Below are 26,840 nucleotides of genomic sequence, written 5' to 3'. Positions count from 1 at the left end.
AAAATAAAAGGTCTGACACAGGCAGCAGGACTGGGCGGGTCGCACCACAGAGAAGAGAGGAGGGTGCAGCACTGATAATTGAGCCATTTATCATGAAAACAGTGAGGCTGCGTTTAGTGTGTGCGCGCCATCTGCTGACCGCGCGAAGCAGAGCAGCACGTGCTCACAGCGGACGTCAGGTCAATTAGTTAATGACGTAGTTCACCTGTCTGTCCTACCAGCGTGTTAATTAAAGGTAATCTCTTTCACCTGGCGTCACTGGTTAAACATTATAATTGATGCCCTGCACATTCCCTGCATATTTTATACTTTTAAGCACAATGCTCCTACCTTACACACACAGCTGTCATTTTAAATTATGTAAATAGTGCACATTTCCAGAGTAACTTTTTGTAAACATTTGATCAGATTTATCCTTTTAATTTAAAAATGGTATAATAGTTTTTTTAAACGTTCTTGTAGTTCTATATTTGCTTCTTCTGTATAACTGAATCCCTCTTACTGTGTTTATTTATGAACCATGACAAAGCAAATTCCTTGCAAGCGGCAATAAACCTGATTCTGATTCTGATACTAGCTTGTATTAATTAACCCCCCCCCCTGCAATGTAACACTTCCATTTCTGCCACCTGTTTTATGTCTTGTCCTTATATGTTTATTTGTTAAGCGACCTTGGGTTGATGAAAGGCGCTATAGAGCCATTTCCTTAGTTTATATTATTTTATCTTTTTAGAGTACATAGCCTGAGATTCTGTGGTGTGTATTATGTATTATTTAATTTGAGTGCGTTACTCCTGCATGTCGAGGTGCTGCAGCCTACTGGTGTGGCTGACTGAAGCAAACAGTTTTTAGACCTTGCTGGTTGGGAGCGTCACACAGCTTGGTTCTTTATTGTGCCTTTAATATTGAAGTATCAGTTTATATGACAAATTTGTTTATTTATTTTTGCCTTTTTTGGAATAAACTATCTCACTTTTCAATCGCATCTGGACATTTCTATCTATTCAATTAAATTCAAAACCTTTATTTATCCAGGTAAAATCCCATTGAGATCAATGATCTCTTTTTCAAGGGAGACCTGCAGCAGTAGGTTCCACAAGAAGACATAACAACATAAACAACAGAACAACAAAAGGACATTGTAGAGGCTAAGCCAACGCTTTAAGCCTCTGAGGATCCGCTTGGTGGGTGTAATTGACGCACACCTTGTTTGCTGCCGAATACAAGTCAGAACCAACGTTTCCAGTTCGAAATAGTCCATTTATTTCCCTTTTTTACTGGTTTCTTTGTTTCATTCACCACACGATATTTATGGTTTACACAATACCTTGTGCTTTGTTTTTAATCCTGTGTTTGTGTGCGTGTTCTCCGTGTGTGCGTGCTCCTTGTGTGTGTGCTCCTTGTGAGTGTGTTCTCCGTGTGTGCTCTCCGTGTGTGGTCAAAAACTGTATGGGCCTTCCGGCGGAACCTCTCACCAACACACATAGGTTCCTACCTTTATACCCACATTTAATTGGCTCCTACAGACATCATACAGCAAAATGTACAGGGATTACAATTTACATATTTAACCACATGTACAGGTACCAACAGCATCTGATTTTGTAGCATCTTTATTTATAGAGTTATTATTATTATTATTATTATTATTATTATTTAATAAATCAGCTAAAATAAAAACTTTATTTCCAGTATTTCTGGTTTTTATTATTTCATTTGTAAATTTCATAAAGGTGTTCTGTGTTATAAATGTACAGAACAAGTAGATTATAAAATATGAGTCACTTAAAATCAAAATAAGAATTGGACGATAAAATAAATGTCAGACCAATGAGATTTATCAAATTCAATCAGACTTTCTTCATATTTCTTGTCTTGTCCAATTTAGTCTGCTGCTGTATAATTGTATGATTATTTAACTCTGTTATAATCCAATCTATTTCTATAGCACATATTAAAAACAGAGGGTTTACCGAACTGCTTCACAGCAAACATAACATTATAATAAAATATAATATTACAAAAATAGATAAAAGGCACATAAAGGCTTTGGACAGATAATAAAAGCATAACAATCGATAAAACAGCTCAAACTGACTCGAAAGCGAGGGAAAATAGGTGGGTCTTCCGGCGGGACTTAACATTTTGAAGGGTGGGCGTTGTAAAGGCATTAGCACTGAGGTCATAGCTATTGATGGTGATTTTCTGGACTCCATTGTATTTAGAGCTGATTCTTATATTATGTCCCCTTCTTGTCTAAATAGGGAGGTACAACGTTTCTTGTAGTCCAGTAGACCCCCTTTAATGACCTCAATAATAAACATAGACTAATATTTACACATTTCCAAACATCCAAAAACCAAAAATGCATATACCAAAAACGGAATATTATAAGCTCCGTAAACATAGAGGTTATATTCTTATACCAGGAATGTCGTAACTATACAAGATTTCAAAGATGTACCTAAAGGGGGTCACTTATCAATTTAAAGGTGGGGTATGTAATTCACTTCAGAAACACTTTTTGTTATATTCCATGGAATGCTCTTAACATCCTGATAGCAATGAATACATTAAATGCTTTGACAATAAATATATAAAACATATATATATATATTTTAATCTGTGGAAGCCGTGGCGCTGTAAAAAGCACGACCGATCATCTGAGCCGGCCTACCTGCCTGTCAGCCTTCCATCTGTGCACAAACTTGTGCGCGTTCGTGGGTGTTGGAGGAGGGGCTCTGTAAGGAAGTCTGTAAGGAAGTGGCAGATTTTTTCCGGCTGCATATTTTCAAATTCTAGCAAGCTGGTTTCTGCAAAATTACCTACCCTACCTTTAATGATTATGTTGATACTGTAAAAATCTGAATATGTTCATAATAAAATACAATCAGAACATGTTTTATGTATTGTATTTTGTGTGAATGTATTACCATTGTATTGTGTTTATGTCCATGTTATTTGATCGGTAAACATTTGCAAAATTCAGTACAAATACCTGTATGATAATGCTCCATACACAAGTGTTTGTTGAATCAACATTTATGAACAGACTTTACCAAAATCAACACATGAAAACGAGGTCTCTCAGTATCACTCTGTAATGTTTAATTGCTTTTAAAAAATTGCGTACCATACAAATGAGATACATTGTTTTATAAGCAAATATATATTATACTTTCAATTTGATAAAAGGTTACAGTCTGTACAATCATCTCCTGTGTCTATACTTAATATGATTCAATTTATACAGTGAAATCATGTATATATCATAGAAAAATGACCTCATAATAAGAATTTTTAATTAGCTTTCAAGGTCACACTTTTAAAAAGTTGCACTGTTAAAAACACGTGTGATTTTGGAAATACTGTGAGAATGTTAACCCTGAAAGCAGATACACATGATAAAAGCAGCAGTAGCAGAAATAAGGTGAGCAGGGAATTTTTAAATGGCGATTTAAAAAGAGAATTGCCATGAAATGTTACATTTGGCAGAGCTTTGCTTCAAATACATGTACATTAAAAGATAATTTACCATTAATATGGAAGTATTATCCAGACTTAGCTATAGGTTATGCAACAAGGCGGATCTTGTACAATTTATAGAAGTTTTACATTTCATCGTAAAGAAACTTCCTTTCCAGCACAGAACATGACCTCTCTTAACTTTCACATTTGGCATCACTCTCTATGGCTTGGGAGGGACATCCAAAAGAGCCACATTTCCCTCATTATTAACTTGCTTATTAAACCAATTCACACATTTATTATAACCACTCTTGCATAGCCTTGTATTAGGCTGTCTCTTGATATGTCCGAGCCATTACGTTACATTACGCAGATTTCTACAGATGTTCTTGTTGTTTCCTCAAACATGCCCAGGGTATTTTCAAAGATCTGAAAAACAATCTGAGGAAGTAATTGAATTAAACATTAATCCATTTAAAATCCTGAAAAATGTGCCTTATTAATTCATAAATGCTCAGCAGTGGTTTGTGATGGCACTGTGGTGACAGAAACTATGAGGATCTCAAAAGGAACAGTGCTGTTCACTGAGAAGGAATGCAAATGTCCTGCAGCTGCAAATAGTTGCGGAACAAAAAAGTCCATTCTTTGCATCTGAAACAGTATCATCAGCATTCATTCTTTCCTCTCAAGTATTGCGTGTGAAAACACTCCCAACGTCTCAGTACAACACACACACACACACACATGCACTCATGCAGGGAGGTGAGGTGAGAAACCACTCGTTGTCCCTGCCTTCACCTCTGTTCTGGGCAACAGAGGGAACATGCAGGTCGGACTTAACTGGGATTAGCAGGGTGGTGGGTGTAATGGAATGAAGAAAGGCTGGGGTGTCAGAGAAGGATCTGAGCTTTAGCGAGTGTTTGTTCGGGCTCGTATGAGTCCAGGTGGATGTGGGCAAGCAGGAATTGCAGAGGTCAAAGAGGTGCCACGTAATTCCCGGGAAAAGTCCCAAAAGCACGAGTCCGTTCTGACGTACCTACAGAGAGCAGAGCACACACTGTGGTCAAACAACGGTGACAAACAACTGTAAGCACATATACTAAAACAATTCACAATGCATAGTTCATTGTTGCGTTATCATCTGCAATGGTTCATTATGTCCACTAGAGGGAGAGCTAACACAGCTGTATGTTTTCATATCCTAATTGAACAGAAACACTAAGAATTCATGAAATTAAAACAATCTTAACAACATTTTATTATGTTTGACTTGTTTTATGAATGGCTTTAGACTTGAAATGTACTGTAACATCCTATTATTTTATTCTTTATCAAACAACTTTACTGACCTTAACTGATGCCATATCATGTAAAGTCTACAAGGTGGTAACAATTACGCCTAAATACATTTGCAAGAAACATAAAAATATAAAAGGCCCCCTGAATGATTGGATTTGTGTATGAAACATATATGAATCATGGCCTTCAAGTCACCTAATAGCAAAAAGCAACAACAATGGCGACACCTATCAGAGTGACTTCTTGTTAGCCAGTCCCTTCATCAGACTGATAAAACACTAAACAAGGGAATACATTTTAAAAGAATGATGTTTCATCCTTCAGGTAAAGGTGTTAAAACTATACTGAAGGCTCTCTCTCTATATATATATATAGCTTCAACATATACATCTAAATTGAGGTAATAGAAAACTGTGAAATTGTTGTGATTTTATTTGTATTAATCTCCTTTGTCCTTACCTACAAACCAGCCATCGTCACATTTCTCCATCACTTGCACCACGTCTCCTTCTCTGAGCTCCAGCTCATCTGAATTCTGTGGTTTGTAGTTGTAAACAGCTTTATGTCTACAATAGATACCATTGAAAAAAAAGACAAACAAATAGTTTGAGCCACAATTTCACCAAAGCTGCAACACTTTTGCAACCGTATAGACGAATAAAATATGATGACGTACGGGTGTCGTGGCACCGCTGTGGAATCAGGGTTGTTTGGCACTTGTGGCAGGGAGTTAACGTGTGACCGAGCCGTCTGGTTTGGTATCGCACCCTGCAAGAAATAGAAACATCATGTCAGGCATTATGAAATAAAGGAATGATTAACAACACCCCTTTCAACACAAACAGTGGTGTGGACATGCAGTGAGATTCTCAGGCAGGGCAGTGGAGCAGACCTGTGGGGGGTCAGTGTGTCTGGGAGTGTTGGCTGTGGTTACTCCTACTCTGTGGGAAACAGCAGATTGTGTCCCAGCCCAGTGGTTGTTGTTCAGGTTGGTGGGTGAAGCCGTTTTTGAGGGCCATCGATTGGCTGTTTCTTTGGATACGGGTGTCTGAGTGGGGGAGCGTGATTGTGAAGCTGGGCTGCTGTAAGGAACAGGTGAAGACGGATTCAGAGGGGAGTTCCCGGGTTTAGGGCTGAGGGACGAGGGGGTGAAAGGGGATAAGGGTGACCGCGGGCAGGGGGAGTGCAGCGGACGGCCTGGACTCTGGGGTCCGGGAGACATGGGGCCCCCCGCTGGGAAGTCTTCAGAAGACAATCTGGTGCGGGGCATCTTGTTGACCTGGACATAGTTGGACGGGAAGATGCCGCTCCGGTTGGTCCCTGAGATCCTCCCTTCTAACCACTTATCGTCAACGCGCCTGGTTACATTGATCACCTCGCCCTAAGGAAGAAACACAGAGACAAATATAATATCCACAGAAATGTAATATCAATATATTGCCTATTGATAGAAATCATTACATTTTTGTTTGGGAGTAACACGCAAACCTTGGTACTGCAAAACCCAAGTCATTTTTACACTTTTTCACAGTTTTTGTTCTAGTTAAAAAACAAAATATTACTTGTTGATTCGTGAATTTCCATGTACAGGGAGGAGGATTTTGTAAGAGAGCCAGGCCAGCTGTTTCCTCCTGTTTCCACACTTGATGCTAAGATAAGCTAACCAGCAGCTGGTAGCTTTTCCATTAAGCATACAGCCATTGGGAGTGGTAACAATATTCTCATCTAACTCGAATACAAATTTGAATGCATTTGATTGCTCATAACATTTCATGCAACAAACTGACTAGTGCTACAGATTATTTTGTTCCAATACATAATTCAACAGAAACATTTCCTCTCTGTTCCAGCAACACTTGATACTCACTTTCCGGAAAGAAAGTTCAACAGGTAGATCAGCGTTGAAGTTAAACAGAGCCACAGCTTCCCCGTAGTCCAACACCTGCAGAGTGGGAGACCTTATCGGTGTTGGCTTCTCCGTAGGAGCCAGAATCTATGGAGGACAAGGGAACCAGTTTTGAGAAAGTATCACATGGTTTGAGATAACCAGCACAAAGCAACAGTACAGATAGTTCAAATGAGACCCATAGAGAAATGTACCTCCACATAAGATGTGGGGAATATGCCCGCTCGTCCATGATGTTCTCCTTCAAACCAGTTGGCATCTACCTGCCGGTGGATGTAAACAATGTCGCCTTTCTGCAGCATGAGCTCTCTGATGAAAGGAAAAAGAATAAAGAGACACGCATAAGGAAAATAAATTAGATTAAAGAGTTAAAAGTTAAAATGTGCATTCAGAAGACACTATAGATTTGTATTTGAGTTTAAAATCTGAGATCCTTTTACACAATGTTTTCTTGAGAACAATATGTTGCAATATGTACAAGAAAGGAAATGTCTATTATATCCGCTCACACTGTAACTCACTTCGGTGACTGAGCTTGGAAACTGAACTTGGCTCGTGCTGCTTTCATCTGGAGAAACAAACAAATCATTCAGGATTCAAGATTTGTAGGTGCAGTGATTATGTGAACAATTTAGGATTGACAACATAATGCCACAACTTTGGTTATTCTTTTTAAGTATCAAGAAAGTCATAGAAACATACCTTTTTCTCCTCTTTCTTAGCCGGGAGCTCCATGGTTTCATTTGCAGGAGAAAGGCGATCTACTGTAGAGCAAAGTAAAAGGCACAGCGGTGTTTACGGAGTCTTAAATGGCACTCTTTTGTTCAGCAAATGTTGTTTTTGGATGTGCTGCTATGAAAAGCCCTAATAGCTCCATAGGTTTAAAACAAGGATCCTGGAAACTGTTCAGGCTGGCCCCATCTGGACTCATTTCCAGAAAAAAACAATTGTTTAAAGCTAATCTTAAATCAGGTCTTCCGAGTTCCACTTCCTATTTTCGCGGGCTTCCTCCCCGCCCATCTACACCTTCGGTTTCTAAAGGAAAAAACTGCAAAAGCTTTTCTGTGCACACATCAGCCTCATCTGAAAAGCCAAACACCAGAGCAGAAGACAACAGTGGCAATTAAAGAGAATCATGGGACCTACAAAATATATTAGATTACGAAAACCCTACATCAAACGTATGCCTGATTAAATAAGCAGCCTGCACACGGGTGGGTTCAAGTGAGATCAACGAAGAGGAAAAACAGAAGATGATCAACTTATGGACAGTTTAAAGAAAGTTGGTGGGAAAATCATAGTGTGCATTTGTGTGTTGAGCCCAAAAGAGAATCCATGTTTACCATGTGTGGGGGAAGAGGTCAATGATGAGCCAACAGAGCGATGGACAGGCTGCTTCGCTGCTGATGAATTGCTGGAAAAAAAGAAGAAAGTATAACCTTTATGTTTGTTTTACTGCCAATGTGTCTCCCAATCAGGGGGGAGGTTGTCTAATAACATCAAAGTACATTCAAATGGAAATAGCCTAATTTTACAGGGAGAATGTGTGTGTGTGTGTGTGTGTGTGTGTGTGTGTGTGTGTGTGTGTGTGTGTGTGTGTGTGTGTGTGTGTGTGTGTGTGTGTGTGTGTGTGTGTGTGTGTGTGTCAGAATTACTGTACAACACATCTGGCTGCAGCTGCTAGATTTCATACACTGGACAGAGATGAGACAAATAATCAGACAGCTAGAAGGCCAAGCAGACGACACTATGTGCCTCAATCTGTTTAAGATTAAGTTTGGGGTTTAAATCACATTTACAGCCCCCACAACTGCATTCATGATCAGAATGATGTGTCTTTTGTTTCTAGGTTAACAATTAAATCCATAACCCAAAGCTTCCTGCCTGTCTGCCTCTGAATGCATTTACATATTTCTAGACAGTACTGTTTTGTATTCCAGTATTTGCAGCTGGGCACCATGAGCTACATAGCATGTCCTTAGCAACTGGGTGTTGGACAAAAAAAAACCTTATCCAACCAAACCAGGAAAGGTCAGAACCCATGAACTCAACTTAGCAAACAAGAGCGAGAATCCTCCAGGAGAGCATTACGCACATGGAGAGAAATGTGGAATGCAGCCTGCTGTTTGAAGTAACAAATACTGTACGTGAACTTGTTAACATTCAACAGCTTCCTAACAGAATCCAGGACAGAGATTCACCTGATCAACTAACTGGACAGGTACAAAGAATAAATGGTTGTGCTAACTGCAGGTATTTGTTTCTTAAAACGGCAGGAAGCAACGGGAAGTTACTCCCACTCAGGGAAACAATGTCAAAGTGCATTAAGAGGGTGTTGGGCTCAGAGGAGGTCTGTTGGTCAGTGATTGACTAAGGCCTTAACATTGACCTGTCTTGCATGTGCGTCTATTATGATATGCAACATCACTTTAAAACCTACTATACCATCATTATTTACATTTAGCTATCACTAAAACTGTGTGCAATCGATCAAGTGAGATTACAAAAGTCTAAAATCCACTTGTTTGTGAGGAATTTGCATAACAGAAACAGAAAAATACAGGAATGCCATGGCTTTGTACAAAACTAAGTAAAGGTACAACTATGCCAACAAACACTGAAAGCCCTGAATCTAATTTGAACAGTATAATGGTGTGTGTAAGAACAACTCTACACTTTGGTGTATAGAAATGAAACTGACAACTGATAACTAGTGAAAAATGATACTAATGTGCATTAAAAAACTCCTTTATTTAGTCTTGAAATGAAACCTTTTGTGGAAAATGCCCTTTTAAATGATACAAATGTCAGTTTACATGCGATTTTACCTTTCTGAATGTCTCTTTAAGTAATCATATGTATGTTGTTTTCTTAAGTTATGTTGTCACTGACCTGTAGTTTGGAGTCCCAGTCTTTGGTTCAGTTACCAGCTCTTTGCCTCTGGCCTCCTGAAAGCAGAGTGAACATTAAGTTAACTTTGTTCCCTTGCAGCCCGCTGTGTCTCACAGCTCAGAGGAAATCTCACAACAACTCAGACAAAGTAGAGGTGCTGACCACTCCCAAAGGAGCAAGAAATCCCCTGGGTCCTATCCTCCACAGCCTAAAAAACATCACCATTCATGATCTGTCTGAGCTGCCAGTGATTTCAATCAAATCGCAGCCTATAAAGCAAATGTAATCACACAAGAATCAGGAACAGCTTGAAAATCAAAAAACATTCTTGACAGGGTTGCATCCAGATCACTCTCTAAAACAAGCATTGCGGGAAGAATGTAAAGGTAATTGATTGCAAAATGTCTTCATTTTTTTGGCAGCCAAATTTGCAGGCAGGTGATTAACACAGCACATCAGTCCAACAGCAAGACAGGCAGGTGATTCCAGGGCGGTCATCCAGGAGGAGGAACAACACACAGGGCTAGCAAGCTAGAAAGCAGGGAGGGACGCTGAGTCTCGCAGCCTTAATTGGGGGGGGGGGGGGTGAGGGTAGGTGAGGATTCTGCTAGATTTGGAGGGAGGGATGCTTCTGCAGAGAGAGTCAGGAGGGGGGCTCAGTACCTCACCCCGGCCTCGACGCTGCTTCTTCTGGGAAAGTCTCCTCTCCAGGCCCTGGATCTCCGAGTCCAGCTCAGCCTCAAAGCGGCTCAGCTCGGAGACCAGGCTGGCCTGAGCCACGCAGCCACGGAGTTGGAATGGCAACATTAAAATACAGAATACTAAAACAACATGGAGCTAATGGTGTCCCTTTTTGTGGTGGTACAAAGATAGAAAGTGAATGCAGGAATTAAAATGTTGTCAAAGAAGCTCACCTCAACTGAAGGGGGATTCGGTGTCTCCGGTTGTTTCTTCTGGGATGTATGAACCTAACGAAAGCAGAAAGCGACATTAAACAGAAGTTATTCTTTCATCCAAAAAAATGTGGGTAAAATCTAGCTTTAGGACGTTGCTGCGGGTCCATGTTCATGAATTATGTTGCGTTTCATCAAATTGCTTTTATGTACTTTACATAGAAAACCTGGAGTCAGGTTATATTATTCCAGAAAGGAGTATTGGTTTGATTTGGGAACAATGTAACTGCAATGAACAGTAGGATGGCTCTCAATAGGGAGCCACAACACATGTTTGTCCTGGAGCCCACTATGAATTGTATCCAGCCATGTGAAAACCCTTTCACTACTATTCTGACAATGTGTTTTGGATTCAAGAAAGGATTTGGAACTGAGCGGTCTTTCCCATAAAAGAGTTTGCCCAAAGAGAAAATCAGCACATCTCTTTTAGTGGAAGAATTCAAGACAACTAGACTGTAATCTGGACAATGCAGTAGCTGGATTAAACTCTTGAATATCGTATAAGAGGTAAAATGCTCAAATATCCCGCTCTCAATCTGTCTTTACAAAGAGAACAGCTGATTCTATCAAACATTACTTTAAAAGGCTCTGTTGGAGAGAACTAGGAACCCCTTGCTCCATTTCCAGGTCTTTTTTTGTGAAAACCTTGGCTGAAGGTGTCCATGTGAATGCCAAGGCCTTCCCCTCAGCTGGGAGCCGTCCTCACTACATGCACAGACTGTAATGTCAGTGTGAAGCAGCTCAACACCTGATATGGTCTGAGCACTGGTTTGCTAAACGCCGTCCAGGGGATCGAACATAGGCCGCTGTCATAAAGAGGAAATGAAATAAGTCTCCATGCTGTGAGGCATTATACACCACAAGAGGTTAACACCATAATGCGGATCACAAGACACCTCCGCTCCCATGGAGGAGTGGAAACAAAGATTCCTTTTCTTTTACAAGCGCGGCCACTGGGCACAATATGCACCAGATCTGGGACATTGTTGCAAGAGCCATTAAAAAAAAAACTACCATAGAGACACCGCTCTGTAACTCACCAGGGGTTTTTAAACACGGTGACAAATAGAAACGGCTGCACACTCAATTACAAAAGCTCTTGGACACTGGAGAATACACAAGACAATAAATTACAACCCCAGGGGTAAATAAATATCAGTCAAAGTGTCAGCTTCAGCAGCTCTTAGATCACTGACTTTCAGCACAATACCTGATAGGAACACAGACATAAACACTTAGATCATGGCTTTTCTTGTCTGGAAAGCTACATGAATACATGTTTAATCCTCAGAATCAAAGAAAGTGAGAACATCTGGTTGAAAGGGGCAGTAACGCTGTGAAATGACCACATTCACAAGTTCCCTCGCGTGAGAAGATGAAATATGAGGACTAATCCTTAAAGAAAAGGTGCCCATCCTGAAACCTGTTCCTGATCCTCCCCACTGGGAAATCAGCTAAGACTAAACAAATAATTCAAAACCATTAGAGCCAACAACAATGCTAGATACATTTATCCATCCATCTATGTAATGGAGTTTTCTGCTAGATTCATATCAGAGCCTATTTTTAAACGAAAGCATGTGAGGTTGTTACCTGGTTTTGGCTTTCCGAGTTGCTGCTCTTTCCAGGCTCGAAGTCAAATATGCTCCTCGGTTTAGCGGGCTGCTTTCCCGGGTCTGACAGTTTATCTACATCCTCGCTCCTGAAACATAATACCCCAACACACACACACACACACACACACACACACACACACACACACACACACACACACACACACACACACACACACACACACACACACACACACACACAAGTAAATCCCGGCTTCATTGTGAATGCCTGTAAAAACAAATCCCAACATGTCTGTCCCACACGTTTTCCCTCCACTGCTATTGGTCTGAGTTTGGGTTGGTATTCATAAGACTTTATCTGATGTGAGGAATGCATTCATTTTGATGTGTAATCTAATGCATATTTGAAAAGAATTCAAAAACAGCAACACAAAAAGCATACTGTTAAATATCCTCTACTTCAGTAGGTAAATATGCACATTTTCTAAATTCTTGTATAACAGCGTGCGTGCAAAATAACTTTGGTGTTATCTCCAGAATTAGGTTTAACCCTATAGCATATGTTTGTTTTTTTCAACCCAAGCTGTATTAGTCTGAGGTCTGAACAAAGGTACATTGCTAACCTTCAGTAAGAGCTTTAAGAAGTACTTTGACATATTGGTTAATATGCTTAGTCACTCTTGAGAGTTAAATGAAAATATAGATACCACTCTAAGTGTAGACTCCATTAGTGTAGCCTGGTAAATATGAAACTAGCAGAGAGACAGTTATGCTAGCCTGTCTGAACAAGCACCAACTAGAAACCCTTATACACACAAATCAAAATGTTATATATCTAATTAGTTTAATTTATTTCGTCACAGAAAGGCTCCCAGAGGATACTCCAAGAAATAACTGCACAAAGGTAGACTAGCTGTTCCTTCATGGTTTCAGTCTTTGTGCTAAGCTAGGCTAATATAGCTGCTGGCAGTAACTGTATTTAGACAAAGTTAGAAAGAGTAAAGCAGGGGTGTCAAACTAAATTTCATCGCGGGCCACATTCGCATAAAGGTTGCACTCAAAGGGCCGGTTGTAACTGTATAAATATATAATATATATATGAAAATAATGTATTATATTACATTATTGCCTCTAAATTGGATTATTATCGGATAGGATAATAACTTAGTAATTAACTACATCTGAAAGCAGAAGTCCAGGGCAAATAATTGCAAATCTCTTCAGTGCACATGTCACAAAACGAGATGCATCGTGGGACATGTAGTTTATGGGCAACCCGCTTCTGTAAAGTGGCATGTAACCATATAATGAATGTATTATATTCTTTGTAAGCTCTTGCGGGGCCACATAAAATGAAGTCGCGGGCCGGATTTGGCCCCCGGGCCTTGAGTTTGAGACCCCTGGAGTAAAGAGTGGTATCAATCTTCTGATCCATCTATCTCTCTGTTTGAAAGCATCTCAGGTTTACTTTAATTAAATAAACGTTATTAAATTGCCCACAGGTGTTAAAGTGAGAGGTTGTTAATTTGTCTTAAATATGCCATATGACAACACACACTGGCAGCTTGCCTGTTTTCTCTCCAGTGCATGCTGGGATATGCTAAACTAGCTATCCTCAGCGGCAGCTGACAGTGGCATAACACATCATTTAGATTAAATGTTTTAACCATCTTAAGTGGACTTCAAACGTTTCAGAACCCCTGCAATATCCCCCCTGTGACCCTGAAGCAGTCACATCAAACCAGTATAAACTCACCAGTCTGGTAGGGCTCCATAAGGTGTTAGCCTGAAGAGATTCTTGTCTGCTTCATTACTTTCTTCTGTGGTGTTGGCAGATAACTGGATTCCTGCAGATCATGTGATCAGAGAAGATCAGTCTTAAGTAAGAAACAAGTGGTTATGTAACTTTGCAGGATAACAATGTGGACTTTGGTTGATTCACTTACGTTCAGATGACCATCGGTCTGAATCTTCCATCTCAGGTTCTAAAAGTACAACAGAGAGACTTTTTTTAGACTCAAACACTGAAGTAGGCTACTTTGTAAGAAAAATCATCAATACATGTCATTCTTTTCCAATTACTCACATGCAATACCAATTGATTTGTCTTATAGTAAGACCTACATTTTAAACCACTGTGTAGTATATTAGATATTGTGAAAAGTGGTATATTGTGATGTTAGTGAAAGTATTATGAATACAAATACAGTAATTTAAGCAAAATGTACTTAGTTACAAAGTTAAAGTAGGTTACTGATTATGCATAATGACGCCTTTCAAAGTGTTGTATAATATCAATATTACATGATTAGATATTTTACTGGTGTATTATTGTTTAAGCAGCTTTTTAATCTTGAATCTACTGTCTGATTCCCCCATGATTAAAAGTTGATCATATTTGTTGTAGGCCTTCATAAAAAACTAAAATAGCTGTGAAATGAATGTCTTTGCTCTACCAGACATCATAGGTAGCACCTCAGTGAGATGCAGTAGCCCTCATTTGGAATCCAAAAGTGTGTCCAAAACAGAAATCACTTGCAAAGAGCTTAACATTTTCTGCTGAAACAAAACTAATCCAGAGTGGCTCAAACCACCTCAGTGCTGCATGCTATGTGGTGCCATTAACCACACAAATAGCAGGGAATGTGTCTCTATTACGCAACACATTATAGAGACAAATGAACAGCCTGGGGTTTAGATAAGTGACTGGATTATTATCACAACCAAAACACAGAGATGACATAAGACTTTTGTGCTCTTTGATCATGTCTTATTTTGCCTCTCCAATAATCTGCTTGTCTGCTGGATCCCCTCCATAATACCTGACACTGACAGAGAGGAATTCACTGTGGTGTTGTGTTTGAGTAGAGAGGAGGAGGAGCGTCCTTACCCTCTGGCTTCTTGTGAATCTGTCTGAACATGCTCTTGTACCAGTCTCTGGGCTTGTTCACACTCTGGTTTGAGAATAAAAGGTAGAGTGCAGAAGGTAAACACATCTGGGGAATTAGAGCTAGAGAAAAACAGCAACAATGGATGAAGCAAGAACATAAACCTGTCAAATCAACATAAATGTACAGTTTTTCTAGATGCAGTTTGTTGAGAATGTAGGCAGAAAAATAATAAAAGTATTAGAACACATATTTGATAACCAAACAGTACATTATGTATTTTGTTCTTACTGATCTGGAGGCAATGGGCATCCCAGTTTCATCTACTGGACCAATTCCTGAGAACTTGATAAGCCTCTCCTCTCTGGTGGGAGTCCTGCTGCGTGGTAAAGTGGTGTGGCCTTGGACGCCATTGGACAGTCCATCTGAATCATATTGCAAAACCACATTTAGATAAGTATATTTGTTCCCTTTATTATACATTTCAGATGAATGTAGGTGTGTTATGCAGCCACGAGTCTACTTTCAAACTCTTACACATCACACAAAAGCAGTCCACATTATTGCGTACCTCTTACACTTCCTTTGAAACTTTAACTGCATGTTGTTTACTCTTTGACAGTTTTAATCTCTTACTCTGCAAGTTTCTTAAGTGGTTACTTGTAAACTGATATTTTTAAATACACCTCTTCCTTTTAACCCCTTTACTCTTTTAAATGAATACGCTGTGACTGACCGTCAAATCCATTCAGGCCTCAGGTCACCACCACAAAAAATTGGCTAAGCTTTCATAGTTTATACACAATTTACTTCTGGGGCTTACACATGAGCTGTTTCTTCCACACTTTACCTAAATCCATTTCAGGACAACAAACCAAATGACACTTAAATATTAAACTCCTTTCCCTGTTCTTCTACTCGACAATCTTCTACTCCTCACATCATTTAATTTCCCTGCTTTGACACTTCTTCAACACCTATACATTTCATTAAGATTATGCATTCAAATCGAAATGTCTTGCTCTTTCCACACTTACATTTTCAAGAGCTATTAGAATAACAATTTCTTCAAACATTGTATCAAAAGTTAAGGTTTCCAGCCTCATGTTTACATGAAGAAATCATTAAATTCTAGTTAAAGTCTTAACACATTTAAAATGTAAAATAAAAATGCATTTCCTTAGCGCTTTAATTAACTTTTGTTATTCACAGATTATAAAAACTGTACCTTACCTTGCCCTTGGTTTGGACCATAATAAGATCCAAAGCTGAGATTTGTTAGTCCATTTCCATTCACTTCTGACACCTTGAGATGAGCAGAATTAAAGACATTTAATAATGGTTTCCAAACATATCCATGGCTGTCATGCATCAGTTCTCCACAGGGAGGAGCACTTGTTTACTGAATTCCAACCTCTAACCATTGTTACTAAACACAGCCTCCAGGAAACTTGTGTGCATACCTTAAACTCCCCAGATGACAACCCCATAGAGCGGAAAGGGCTCAGAGGAGGCGTGGGGAGCCCAGGGGAGATGACCACCACCTCATGGGTCATCACTGGAGAAGTCAGGATCTGCTGGCCTGAGGAAACGCCATCATCCCCGGAGAAGATGACCCGGGAGCCGTTTGGATCACCGACCACCTCCACACGTTGCTAAACATAGAGGAAATGAGAAATATGGATGAACAAAAACAATGTGTGAACTCTGCTCCTGTCATGTGCTCCTGTCGGCCGGGTAAACACCACTCTCTACGGGAGGTCATGTGAACTTGTTAGCGTCCCAGCTATTCTCCAGAGAAAAACTGGCCTCAGCGGGGGACCCGCTGATGAAAAGGCCCCTAATTTATTTAAAGCAGGACCAGTGGGAAGTGGTGTTCCACCAACTTCATCATCTCTCTAGCCACAACTGCAGAAAGGCCTCATTCAAGGTGCAGAGTGGGGGCACTGAAACAGGAGAGGACCATTATGAGCCCATTAACTCCCTATTCAGCAGGCCAGGGGGCAGGGAGGTTGGTAAGGGGGCCGCCGATGTCAACCTCAAAGTCCCGCCGTGCTAGCAGCGGTCTCCATAGTGATCTTTTTACTCCCCCCGTCCATGATGGGTAGTCTAGCTCTCCTATTGTCACGGTATGTATTTGAATCAGGTGCCGTGGTCCTCCCAGGGGTCATGGGAAAGCCTCTGAGCCTCGTGGAGAACTGCTATCTGCATTAAAGGCATGTTGTGTTGACCCTGGGCTAACCTTTGTGACACTCATGAGTGGCTCTCCTGGATTTTGAGGGGTTAAATGTGCCTATTCAAGACAATGGAATGTGTTTAATTGATATGGGATGTGTAATATGCGATAATGGGAAAGTCAACATTTAGAGTAATTAAAGAGTATTACCTGAGACTGCATGTGATCAGTTTTGGTCCTTGTGTGACAGAGATGAAATGCTTGTGCCCAGCATCAAAATAATCTGCAAAGACATGAGAAAATACACACTATTTATTTATGAACTTGCACTTTTTTCTTTTCAATTGTACAAAGTTTCTAGAAGAGTTGCAATAATCATCATGAAAATAAACTGTGTTTTATAAAAAGGGAAATGTACAGGCCCTTTAAGATAAGAGTATTGTCCGAACATGATGATAAGGTTTTTGTTTTTAATTTTCTTTGTGGCAGATTTTACATTTAATTAGATTCAAACACAAAAGTAATCTGTTTTGAATCTTGTAACAATCAGTCACCACATTTTCAAATGTTTCTCTATCCTGATGTTTCATGGAAATGCACACGTCATATTATCACACAGTCTTAAAGAGGAGAGCACAGACATAAATACAGTTTTATGTGAAGCTCTTTGTGTAATTGTGTGTAGATAAGGGCATTGTTGAATGAGAGTTGTAGATTGGTTACATTGTCTTTGCAGATTTCCAATGTATATCTTACATATTTATTCTGAATCTTTCAGCATGCCCTTTTTTAACCCTTTGAGTCATTATTGTGTGGGTTTCCACAAAGCCTCTCAGTCATAAATCACATGTTGTATCCAGACACAACTGTTCCATTATCCCAGCCCACCAGTATTCAGAAGACGGAAAGTTGGCGTCACTTTCCCCTGGTACTAAGGAAAAACCCACCCAAAAAACGAGTGTGACTCACAAGCCTGCTTCACTTTCCCACTCAATGCCATAATAAGCTGGACTGAATGATGGAGAGGGTCTGCTACTGAAGGCGAAGCTCCTAATCAATTGCACCCCAGAAAACAGATTAGGGGCTGCTGTTTCAACTTCAAAGGCACGGGGAGGATGAGGGGGAGGCCATTTCCGCTCCTGTGTGCGGCAGGCACCTCTCATCTACAGTGGCTAAATGGCCAATAATAACTTTGCAGGCATAGAAACCACAAACGCCATTCAGCCCCTGTAACCCTGCACTGTAAAACCAAGGTTAAGTGGTTAAGTCTTTGTGCACTGTGTGGATATAATGTATCTTATCTTGGGAGAAAAACAACAGATTGTAATGAAACAGTATGGTGCAAGCTATGGTTATGCAGCTTGGCAAGAAGTGAATTATCAAGTGTGGCTACTAGTACTACATGCTGAGAGCTGCCCAACCCAATTTGCACTAATGAGTTCTCCATGTGGCATTTGCAACTGTGCATTAGGGTCTATAATTATTGTGGCCAATTCCAAGAAGCCTATATTAACTGTGTCTCTGTGCACAGGGTTAGGACACAGCACAGAGAGCATGCACTGGTAGAATCAATCCTCCTCTTTCCAGACAACGATGTCACTCCATGTGAGTCATCATCTCCTAATAAACTGCCTTACATAACAGGAGAAATATGGGGACCGGAGGATTGTGCCTGCTACAATACCATTACTGCTCAGGCTTGACAGATTACCTATCATCGCCCACAGCAATCACAGCCTGCTGATTATCCGTCTGACAATAGACTACATTGCAAATAAGCCACATTAACAAATGATGGCTTAATGTAATCTCATTTCCAATGTGTATTACCTGCTGGTTCTTATAAGTCCGGATATCTCCTCAGGAGGTTGTTATTCACTTAAAAGGCCCCATCGCATTAATGAACAAAAACCTAGACGAGGAACTATTTGACTTCTTTTTATGAGTATGTCTCCACACAGGCCTCTTTAAAACAGGAATTCTTAAAAGCAAACAAAGGAGTTCCTTCTTTTTAAATATAGCAGCTTTTTTCATACCCATTCATTTCAAACTAGGATTGGTAACTCGAAAACATATGAAAAATGATATTAATAAAATGTATATTCAAAAAGGTGCAATCCAACAAATAATGGGACTTTTATAACATGTAGGGAATGGGATGTTCTGACTTTGAGTCCCTATTAATGTGTCCAATACTAAAATGCAACCTAATAGCTTACTTTCTCAATTCCTATATTTTCTGCCTTCTGTTAACCATTTCAAGTTTCAGGAACAAGCCAAGATAAAAGGCATGACTGACCCTTTTTTTACTTTTACTTTAAAAAGCTCTCTCCAGAAGCAATAGAAGACAATTGACTATTGTTCTCTGAGGCCAAATATTCCTACTGGGTATTAATTCAATAAGTGTAAAATTGAGGAAATTCCCTTTTGATACGCACTGCAATGTATTACATTTATTGAAAGGAATGCCTGCAGTGAAAGCAACTCTGTGACACCAAAAATCTGACAACTGCTGAAACCCCTGTTTTTTATTTCCAAGAGGGACTGAGTTGATCGTGTGTGTTATGTAAAGAACAACTGATGTGAGTCTTAATATTTTTCTAGAGTCATGGAGCACTCTTTGTTTGTCCTTTAAACTGATTTTTTAAACATTGACATGGAACTCCCTCCACTCAGCAGCCAGAAATGTATCACCGATGCCGCATCCTGATGTAAACTCATGTCATAACATTGCTCTATGTCTCAGTGGTGCATGCATTCCCCCTTCAAGAGCACCAAACAGGATCCTACCTAATAAGGACAAATCAGTGATGATATCTAGCAAGAAAATCCCTGTCCAGAAGTCTGGCTCTCCCTGGGGTGGCTCCGGACGCCCAGTGCATTTTTACGTAATTACCGAGACTCAACAGCGGAGGTTGCTAAGCTTTCGCATGGAGACAGGGCTCAGAAACTGTGTGAGAGTGTTGTTGATGCTATCTGTTTGAAATGTATGAACTTTATAGCCCGACGTATTAGCTAAACCCCTGCTAGGTGAGAGGTTCATTATCACCACAGGATCAGTTTAGGATGGAAGGAGCCATAAAAGGCCTCAGCAGAGGATGAGATGATGCCTGCGTTTTATATTTCCATCTTACTGCAGTGATTCTGATGCTGCATTCTAGCCATGTTTGAATCTCAAAGGCTTTGTTGTCATATGTACAGTAGCTACAGGTAGTTATGGCAATGAAAACCTTAAGTCCCAGGCTCCTCCAACAATGAAACATAAGACCTAAAACAATAAAACAAATTTTAAAAAACAATAAATTAGTGCAAGTAGAAACAGAGAATAATAAAAGTAAGTAATGGAGATGAAGTCAACTAAATACATGTCAGAGAAAATACAATAAGCTAAATGTTGCAGGGAATGTTGTAAGTGAACAAGTAAATGGTCCCTAAAGTAAAGTTAGTCCCTCACAGGGTAACTGAGGACATCCAAAGAGAGAATCAGGGGATCTAAGTATGAAAATATCTGCATCTGTCCCCAGGGTAACACATCCGGTCTCGAAAGAAGCACAGGGCCGGATGTCAAGCTGATTCAAGAAACAGAATTCTAACAGCTCCGTCATGAAATCCAAAAATTGTGTTGTGATAAACTTGAAAAAAAAGGAAAAAAGTTTAGTTAGTGAAGCACAAGGTTTTTTTTGTATCCTTTTCTGACCCAAAGGAGCGGATGAGGAACCAGACTATTATCTGAAGTTGCTGAGCCAGAGCAGCCCTACTCAGCAGCTAAAAGGTCAGTGAACTTCACCACACCCCTGTGATTCCTCTGAATCACAAAGGGAGGTTTCCATGGACCGGAATAGCAACAACCTGTATGCAATGGAAACAGCAAATTTGCAAACCTTCAAAATGTGAGAAAAGACAAAACCATTCACTCTACGGTGATAGCAAATGAGCTAGCTATGAGGTCACTATTTCTCAACTCTCATTACTCATCAAAAGTCTGTTTTTCCTTCCTTAGGATGATGTGACTGGGTCTTACTGAGAAGCCCCTGACCTACGATGACCTCATTCTCCTCCACATGCAGAGCTCCTCGCATTGTTCTCTCTAAGAACAGGGCTGCCAAGGTGACCACACACACCCTCATGAAAACCTGACACACTGTTGACCCTTTTGTGATTTGTTGGTGGACTATTAGTAAAGTAGTGATTTGCGGTCATAGGGAGAATCATGATGTCCATACATCATCAGTGCCCTCGGAGAATGTGTCAGTAATGAGCTGGGACAATGACAGAGAGTCCTGAGACTTAAATAAACCAAATAAAACTGTCACATCTCCATTTATCAGCACAAGTGTTGTTCTCTGCTTCCGTGTGCAGGGTGAGGAGAAGTGCTGAGTTAATGATTGACTTTATAAGGTGGGAACTACTGCAGAAGAACGGATCTAAGTCCTGCTGACACAAATTAAGGACACGGGCCAAAATACAAGCTCAATATTTGCATAAGGTGGTCATGTTGTTTGGGAGAGCACTGACCTGCATTGCATTTGACATTAAACACTTGTCTACAATCTTCAAAAAGCATATACACAGTCTGATCTTCTGATAAAGTGTGTATTTCCTGATTGAACAACACGACAGACTGAAGGGTAAAGTCTTTTTAAGCATTTGCACAGACAAATTATCACCGTAGCCTTAAAAGTTGCGTAACAGGGTCATAAAACACGGATAAATCCTGCCTTAATAAGTGGTAAGAAGGTAATCACGAGCACATTTGCTGAATAAATACAGGGGGTATTTATTTCTAAACACATTAAATGAGTCACTCTGTAGTTATGTGAGAGACGTTAGAGGTCCTGTGAGGTTTGATCACGCAACCATGCTGCCCTGCGAGCGAAGCAGATGTGCGGCCCATACAAGGTTCTGGAGCTGCTAGTTTATGATTTGCAGTTATTGGGGGGATACACACATTTATCAGTAGGGAAGTATGTCACCTCCTTGTATGGTGCTCCTCCAGTCAGAGCAACAGGAGGAGTCAGTGTTTCTTGTCAATGGAGAGGCAATGTGTTCCCAGGAGGAGAATAAATCAAAGCCTCTCTCTGGGAGAATAACCCAACGCTGAGCTGAAGTTTATCAAACCTGTCTTTACAACAAACACACTTCTAATCATCCAGGATCAGTCCTTATTAGGGTGGATCTGTTAGAGTAAAACCATAATGCAATGTGTCAGACAGAGCATGAGAAAATACAAACTCAAATCACTCAAAATCTCACAAATCCTCATGCCTGTCATTTTGCATCTTCAAAGCTGAGTGCAGCCTGTGGATATGAGGTCTGGCAGCTGGACTCTCAGTAATATTACAAAGGGAATCAGAGCCGGCTGTGGAAATCACCCTGACAGTAAGGGGAGCCACCAGTGATGACTGGATGGTCCTGATTTCAGGCCATTAGCGTTGAAATCTGCAGCAGGATGGGAAAATAAAGTCAGACTCTCTGCAGGCAGGTGCGCGCAGGGATCACATGTTAGGTAACAAGGTGCCCTCAGTGCCCTCTCTCACTATGTAACTCACACAAGATCTTGCCTCCACAGATTTCAACATCAAAACATGGGTCAACTTGTTTTCAGGTGCACGGCAGAATCAGACAATGTACTTGTGGGCAGGTCTGCAGCACTAATCCTGTGGAGCAGCCCTGAGCCGTCAGACAGGTTACCCAACATTTATTCAGAAAAAAAAACACAAGCCAAACACAAATTAGTTTCTACAGTGTCAATGTTTAAGATCAGTCCCTAATATTTAAACATACCAAGTGTACTCACCTTAAAGTGGCTCCAACAAATGAACTCACACCTCTTTCTGTCAGTGTTGCTCGTAACCCACGCTGCTCTCTAACTGAGACTCTCCAGGACACACAATCTCTCCCTTTCTCTCTCTCTTACTCTCCGCCCTGCCTTCCTCCGTGCAGGACTTCCCGGTTGACAAGCATTGCCATAGCAACCCACTTTCGGCCCTCGTTGAAAAAGCACCCTCTGCTCTTGCCTTGTCAGCTCGGGGGTGAAGCAGCCCTATTGTTGTGATGAGGTGATATTTCACAGGGTTAACCAAAGGGGAATGCAAATAGTTAATCACCTCCACCGCCCAGACACCGCCCAGACACTGCCCAATGACTCCATGACACCCCCTCATGACTTAATTTCTCCTCCTTTTTGCTTTTGTGTGTGGGTGTTTATGTGAAGGCTACAAGTAGAGAATAGGAGCTCTTTCTGTTCCAGTAGCTCTGAAAGTGTTTCAGAGTCATAACTCCAGACCACATAGTACACCGCTGAGTCCTGCTGACTTTCTCACACAAACACAAGCAATGCTGTTAAAGGAATTATAGCAGAGACTGAAGGATGTTCAAACTATTCAAATCAGGAGTAGCAGTACTGTATCTGCACAGATATGTCAGTCAGCATTCAAATTCCAGCAGCATGCCAAAAGCAGTCAAAGAGAGATGGAGCTCATGTCTCTAATCCTCCTCTTGCAAATAATACTTGCCCAAATAAAACCAGGATTTCAAGTTAGCCTGCATTGCTGGCCAATACAGACCTGAAATCTAAAGTGCTGACAGGCTTGTTTTGTTGCTGAATCACCAGCAGGTAGACAAGGTGAGCAGTCACATGCTAACAAATGCAATCAGCTGTTATACTCATGCACTTTGGGTTGCAGTTATAAACTGACAGGACATGGAATAGGCTATCTATGTCTGAATATGTGCAGTTACAGCTTGAAATGGAAGGACTCCACTCTTTTTGAATAATTCAGTGGTCTGGCTTGGTGGAGCGTAACTCGGGGCAGATATCCATTTACAGCCTGGACAAGGTTGTTTTTGCCAACAGTTGAGCCGCTGAACCTGAGGGCCACGCTGGGAAGTGCAGGTTATGAGGCTCCCCTGATAATCTGTGTCCCGCAGGAGCAGACTTTCACCCCGCTGTGACCACATCTGACACCCTGTCACTCTGCAGCTAAATGAGGTAATCACGCAAGAGGAGATTGAAACTTTGGCCTGGACCCTGACACCTCTCCACACACTGGATCCTTGTTCGCTTTGTCTGTCTCTTCACTAAACAAACACAAGGCTTCACCAATGCCAGCTCCCTTTTTTATTGCAGCGACACATTGTCAGATCAGGAGGAGAGAGGTATGATGTATGGCAAACACTGTCCGTTCACACTGAGCGGTATGTGCCAGTATTTCACAAGAGGAGCTCATTAAAAAAGATTCCTGCGAGTGAATTAACCATGACATAAATCTGTTACCCAAAAGCTACATCATTTGGCGACTACAGTATAGCCCCTAGGCTTTTTTCCTTTGCTGTGAGAAAACAAGAGACAACAAGTCTGTAGAAATCAGGATTAAATGAAGCTGGAGATGGATGAGCCGACTTTTAAACAAACAACACCATAACCATGAAGACAGATAAGTAGGTCTGGACGTCATACAGTGTCATTCATACCACAGGTTGAGGTAACACTTTAGGAATGTTTCTGGGAACAAACACAAGAATCATGGTTTATTTTAGCATGTTTTGGTCTGAGCCTTGCATGGGGACTTTAGGTCACAACGTCAGCTAACAATGCCTGATATAGTCATAAATCCTCATGGTAACTGCTGTTCTTATTTAGAAAAGTTTGGTGATAAAAAGTGCATTTCTTACTGGAAAACATTCAAACCTCTGAAGCCACAACATGAAGCACATTTTGAAGTAAAAGATTGGCATGAGACACAGTAAAGTCTGACAAGTAAATCCACAACTGTTACATAACAACATCCTGAAAATTCAAAAAGAAACAGCAATAACGATGAAAGCACAGATAATAAACAGCCCTTATCTTGTTTGTCTCAGAGGTTTCAAATGATGACCTGAATGATGACAACATGATGCTCAAATCTGTGCCAGATGTAGCTTCCTTCCAAATCAATAGTCATTGAAAATACATGGAAACACCAAAATGAAACTCATGGCAAGCTGGAAAAAGTTGTCTGTGTTGTAAAATAAGTGGTGCAATACTTACAAGAGGGTGCAGGCTGAGCAGTGAGATCTCCTCAGTGCAAAGGAAGTGAATGAAGAGGAAGGAGGGACCGCTGCTGTTCTCCTCTCCCTCTCCCTCCCTCTTTCTTTCTTTTCTTTCTCGGGCCAACAGGGTGTCTTTTATCTTCGGTGAATGATTCAGCGTGGGTCTGAATGTTTGACTGAGGGTCCGTAGGTGTGTGTGTGTGGCTTATGTTCCCAAGTTTCTGTGTGTGTGTGTGTGTGTGTGTGTGTGTGTGTGTGTGTGTGTGTGTGTGTGTGTGTGTGTGTGTGTGTGTGTGTGTGTGTGTGTGTGTGTGTGTGTGTGTGTGTGTGTGTGTGTGTGTGTGTGTGTGTGTGTGTGTGTGTGTGTGTGTGTGTGTGTGTGTGTGTGTGTGTGTGTGTGTGTGTGCGTGCGTGCGTGCACTTTAAAGCTCACCAGGGAGAAGGCCCTTCAGTAATAGTTTCCATCCACAGCTGGAAATAATAGAGATTCCCATACAGGCGCAGTGGCACCTCCCTCCAGTGTTTCACGTGTGAGGGAATAAGAGGCAATTTCATCTCAAAGACCTGAATAACAGACATGCCATAACAGCACTATCTATTCACTGTTTTTTATCTCAAGCACATCAGGCACAAATAGTCTGGAGGGCTTTCTATGAGATCCAGGTGGCTTTATTGCTCACCTGTCACTTTGCAAAGTCCATCTTTACATTCAAGAACAACTTTTTCTGAGTACAGATGCATGCCCACACACACACACACACACACACACACACACACACACACACACACACACAAACACACGCACACACACACACACACACACACACACACACACACACACACACACACACACACACACACACACACACACAGTTCAAAAGTCTCAGTGTTTCCATGTTTTCTTCCAGCACCATACTCACCCAGTATGAGGAAAGCCTTGCAGCAGAGCCAAGAGAAGTAGTAGCTACTGCTTTCCGTTTTAAAGCCTCAGTCCCAGCAGAACTTCAGCTGTGTTTCTGTAACTAAGGAGAAAGTGTAAAGCTTCCGTTAAGCGGGGAGCTTTATCAGTGATCCACACTCCCATGTTTTTCCCTCAATCCGGAGATATTACTCTGCAGACGCCTGCTGGATTCCTGAAGCAGAAGCCTCAGCTCTGCCATCCAAGATAAATATTGAACAGGTTGGCTGGAGGATCAGCAACCAAAGGTCACAACTCTCTCCTTCTCTGCAGTCCATCTTCATGTGGAGATGACCACCTCACCCTCCACCCTGACACCTCAGATTACTCTCAGTGGAATCACAGTCCAGATGAGCAACAACCTAGAACAAATGTGGAAAGGAACAATAAGCCTTTGCAATTTTCACTCCCAAAAAAGTCTTAAAAATATATTTGTAATGTTGGTAATTGGAGTTGTGATGCTGTAATTGTTTGTATGTTAAAATTATGATAGATTCCCTGCAACAAATGACTGTTATGTCTGTGAAAGAGATGCAATGTGCCGAACTTATTTCCCTTTCACAGGCTTTGTCCAGCAGATGTTAAGCAGTGCAGCACTGCCTCTTAGTGGGACCAAAAGGAACTGTGTGCGTTTGTATGTCACCATGAATACAGACAGGTGTCGCCAAAATCACAAACATAACACCATTAAC

At 40.9% G+C, this 26,840-nt stretch overlaps 1 protein-coding gene across 4 annotated transcripts; it reads right to left on the bottom strand.

Moving 5' to 3' along the window:
* Positions 1 to 3,026: 3,026 nt before the first annotated feature.
* Positions 3,027 to 25,379, bottom strand: sorbs3 (sorbin and SH3 domain containing 3). 4 transcript variants are annotated; one of them, XM_034238310.1, is made up of 21 exons: positions 25,189 to 25,379; positions 17,367 to 17,439; positions 16,444 to 16,635; positions 16,214 to 16,286; positions 15,272 to 15,405; positions 14,983 to 15,046; positions 14,039 to 14,077; positions 13,849 to 13,939; positions 12,112 to 12,220; positions 10,480 to 10,533; positions 10,229 to 10,336; positions 9,566 to 9,621; positions 8,017 to 8,087; positions 7,376 to 7,437; positions 7,195 to 7,241; positions 6,868 to 6,982; positions 6,635 to 6,760; positions 6,047 to 6,148; positions 5,444 to 5,535; positions 5,227 to 5,333; positions 3,027 to 4,504 (listed from the first exon to the last, which is right to left on the bottom strand). In XM_034238310.1, exons 2-21 carry the CDS (start codon positions 17,376 to 17,378, stop codon positions 4,443 to 4,445), a joined length of 1,716 nt encoding a protein of 571 aa, XP_034094201.1. In that variant the 5' UTR covers positions 17,379 to 17,439; positions 25,189 to 25,379; the 3' UTR covers positions 3,027 to 4,442. The 4 variants fall into 4 exon arrangements, with proteins under 4 accessions (XP_034094201.1, XP_034094197.1, XP_034094199.1 ...); XM_034238306.1 differs by having other exon boundaries at positions 5,660 to 6,148; positions 25,189 to 25,378; XM_034238308.1 differs by lacking the exon at positions 25,189 to 25,379 and adding an exon at positions 22,954 to 24,623 and having other exon boundaries at positions 5,660 to 6,148.
* Positions 25,380 to 26,840: the final 1,461 nt, after the last annotated feature.

Source organism: Gymnodraco acuticeps, unplaced genomic scaffold, assembly GCF_902827175.1.
Source record: "Gymnodraco acuticeps unplaced genomic scaffold, fGymAcu1.1, whole genome shotgun sequence".
Lineage (NCBI taxonomy): Eukaryota > Metazoa > Chordata > Actinopteri > Perciformes > Bathydraconidae > Gymnodraco > Gymnodraco acuticeps.
The sequence above is the reverse complement of the archived record's forward strand: the minus strand, read 5'-3'. Positions and strand labels throughout refer to the sequence as shown.

Bases quoted from the DNA above. Each gene is read 5' to 3' on its own strand.
- sorbs3 (XM_034238306.1), bottom strand. The intron at 15,406-16,213 runs GTAAGGTACAGT...AATATGATTCAG, and splicing joins TGGTCCAAACCAAGGGCAAG to ATGGACTGTCCAATGGCGTC. The intron at 6,149-6,634 runs GTGAGTATCAAG...TTTCTTCCTTAG, and splicing joins TTGAACTTTCTTTCCGGAAA to GGCGAGGTGATCAATGTAAC.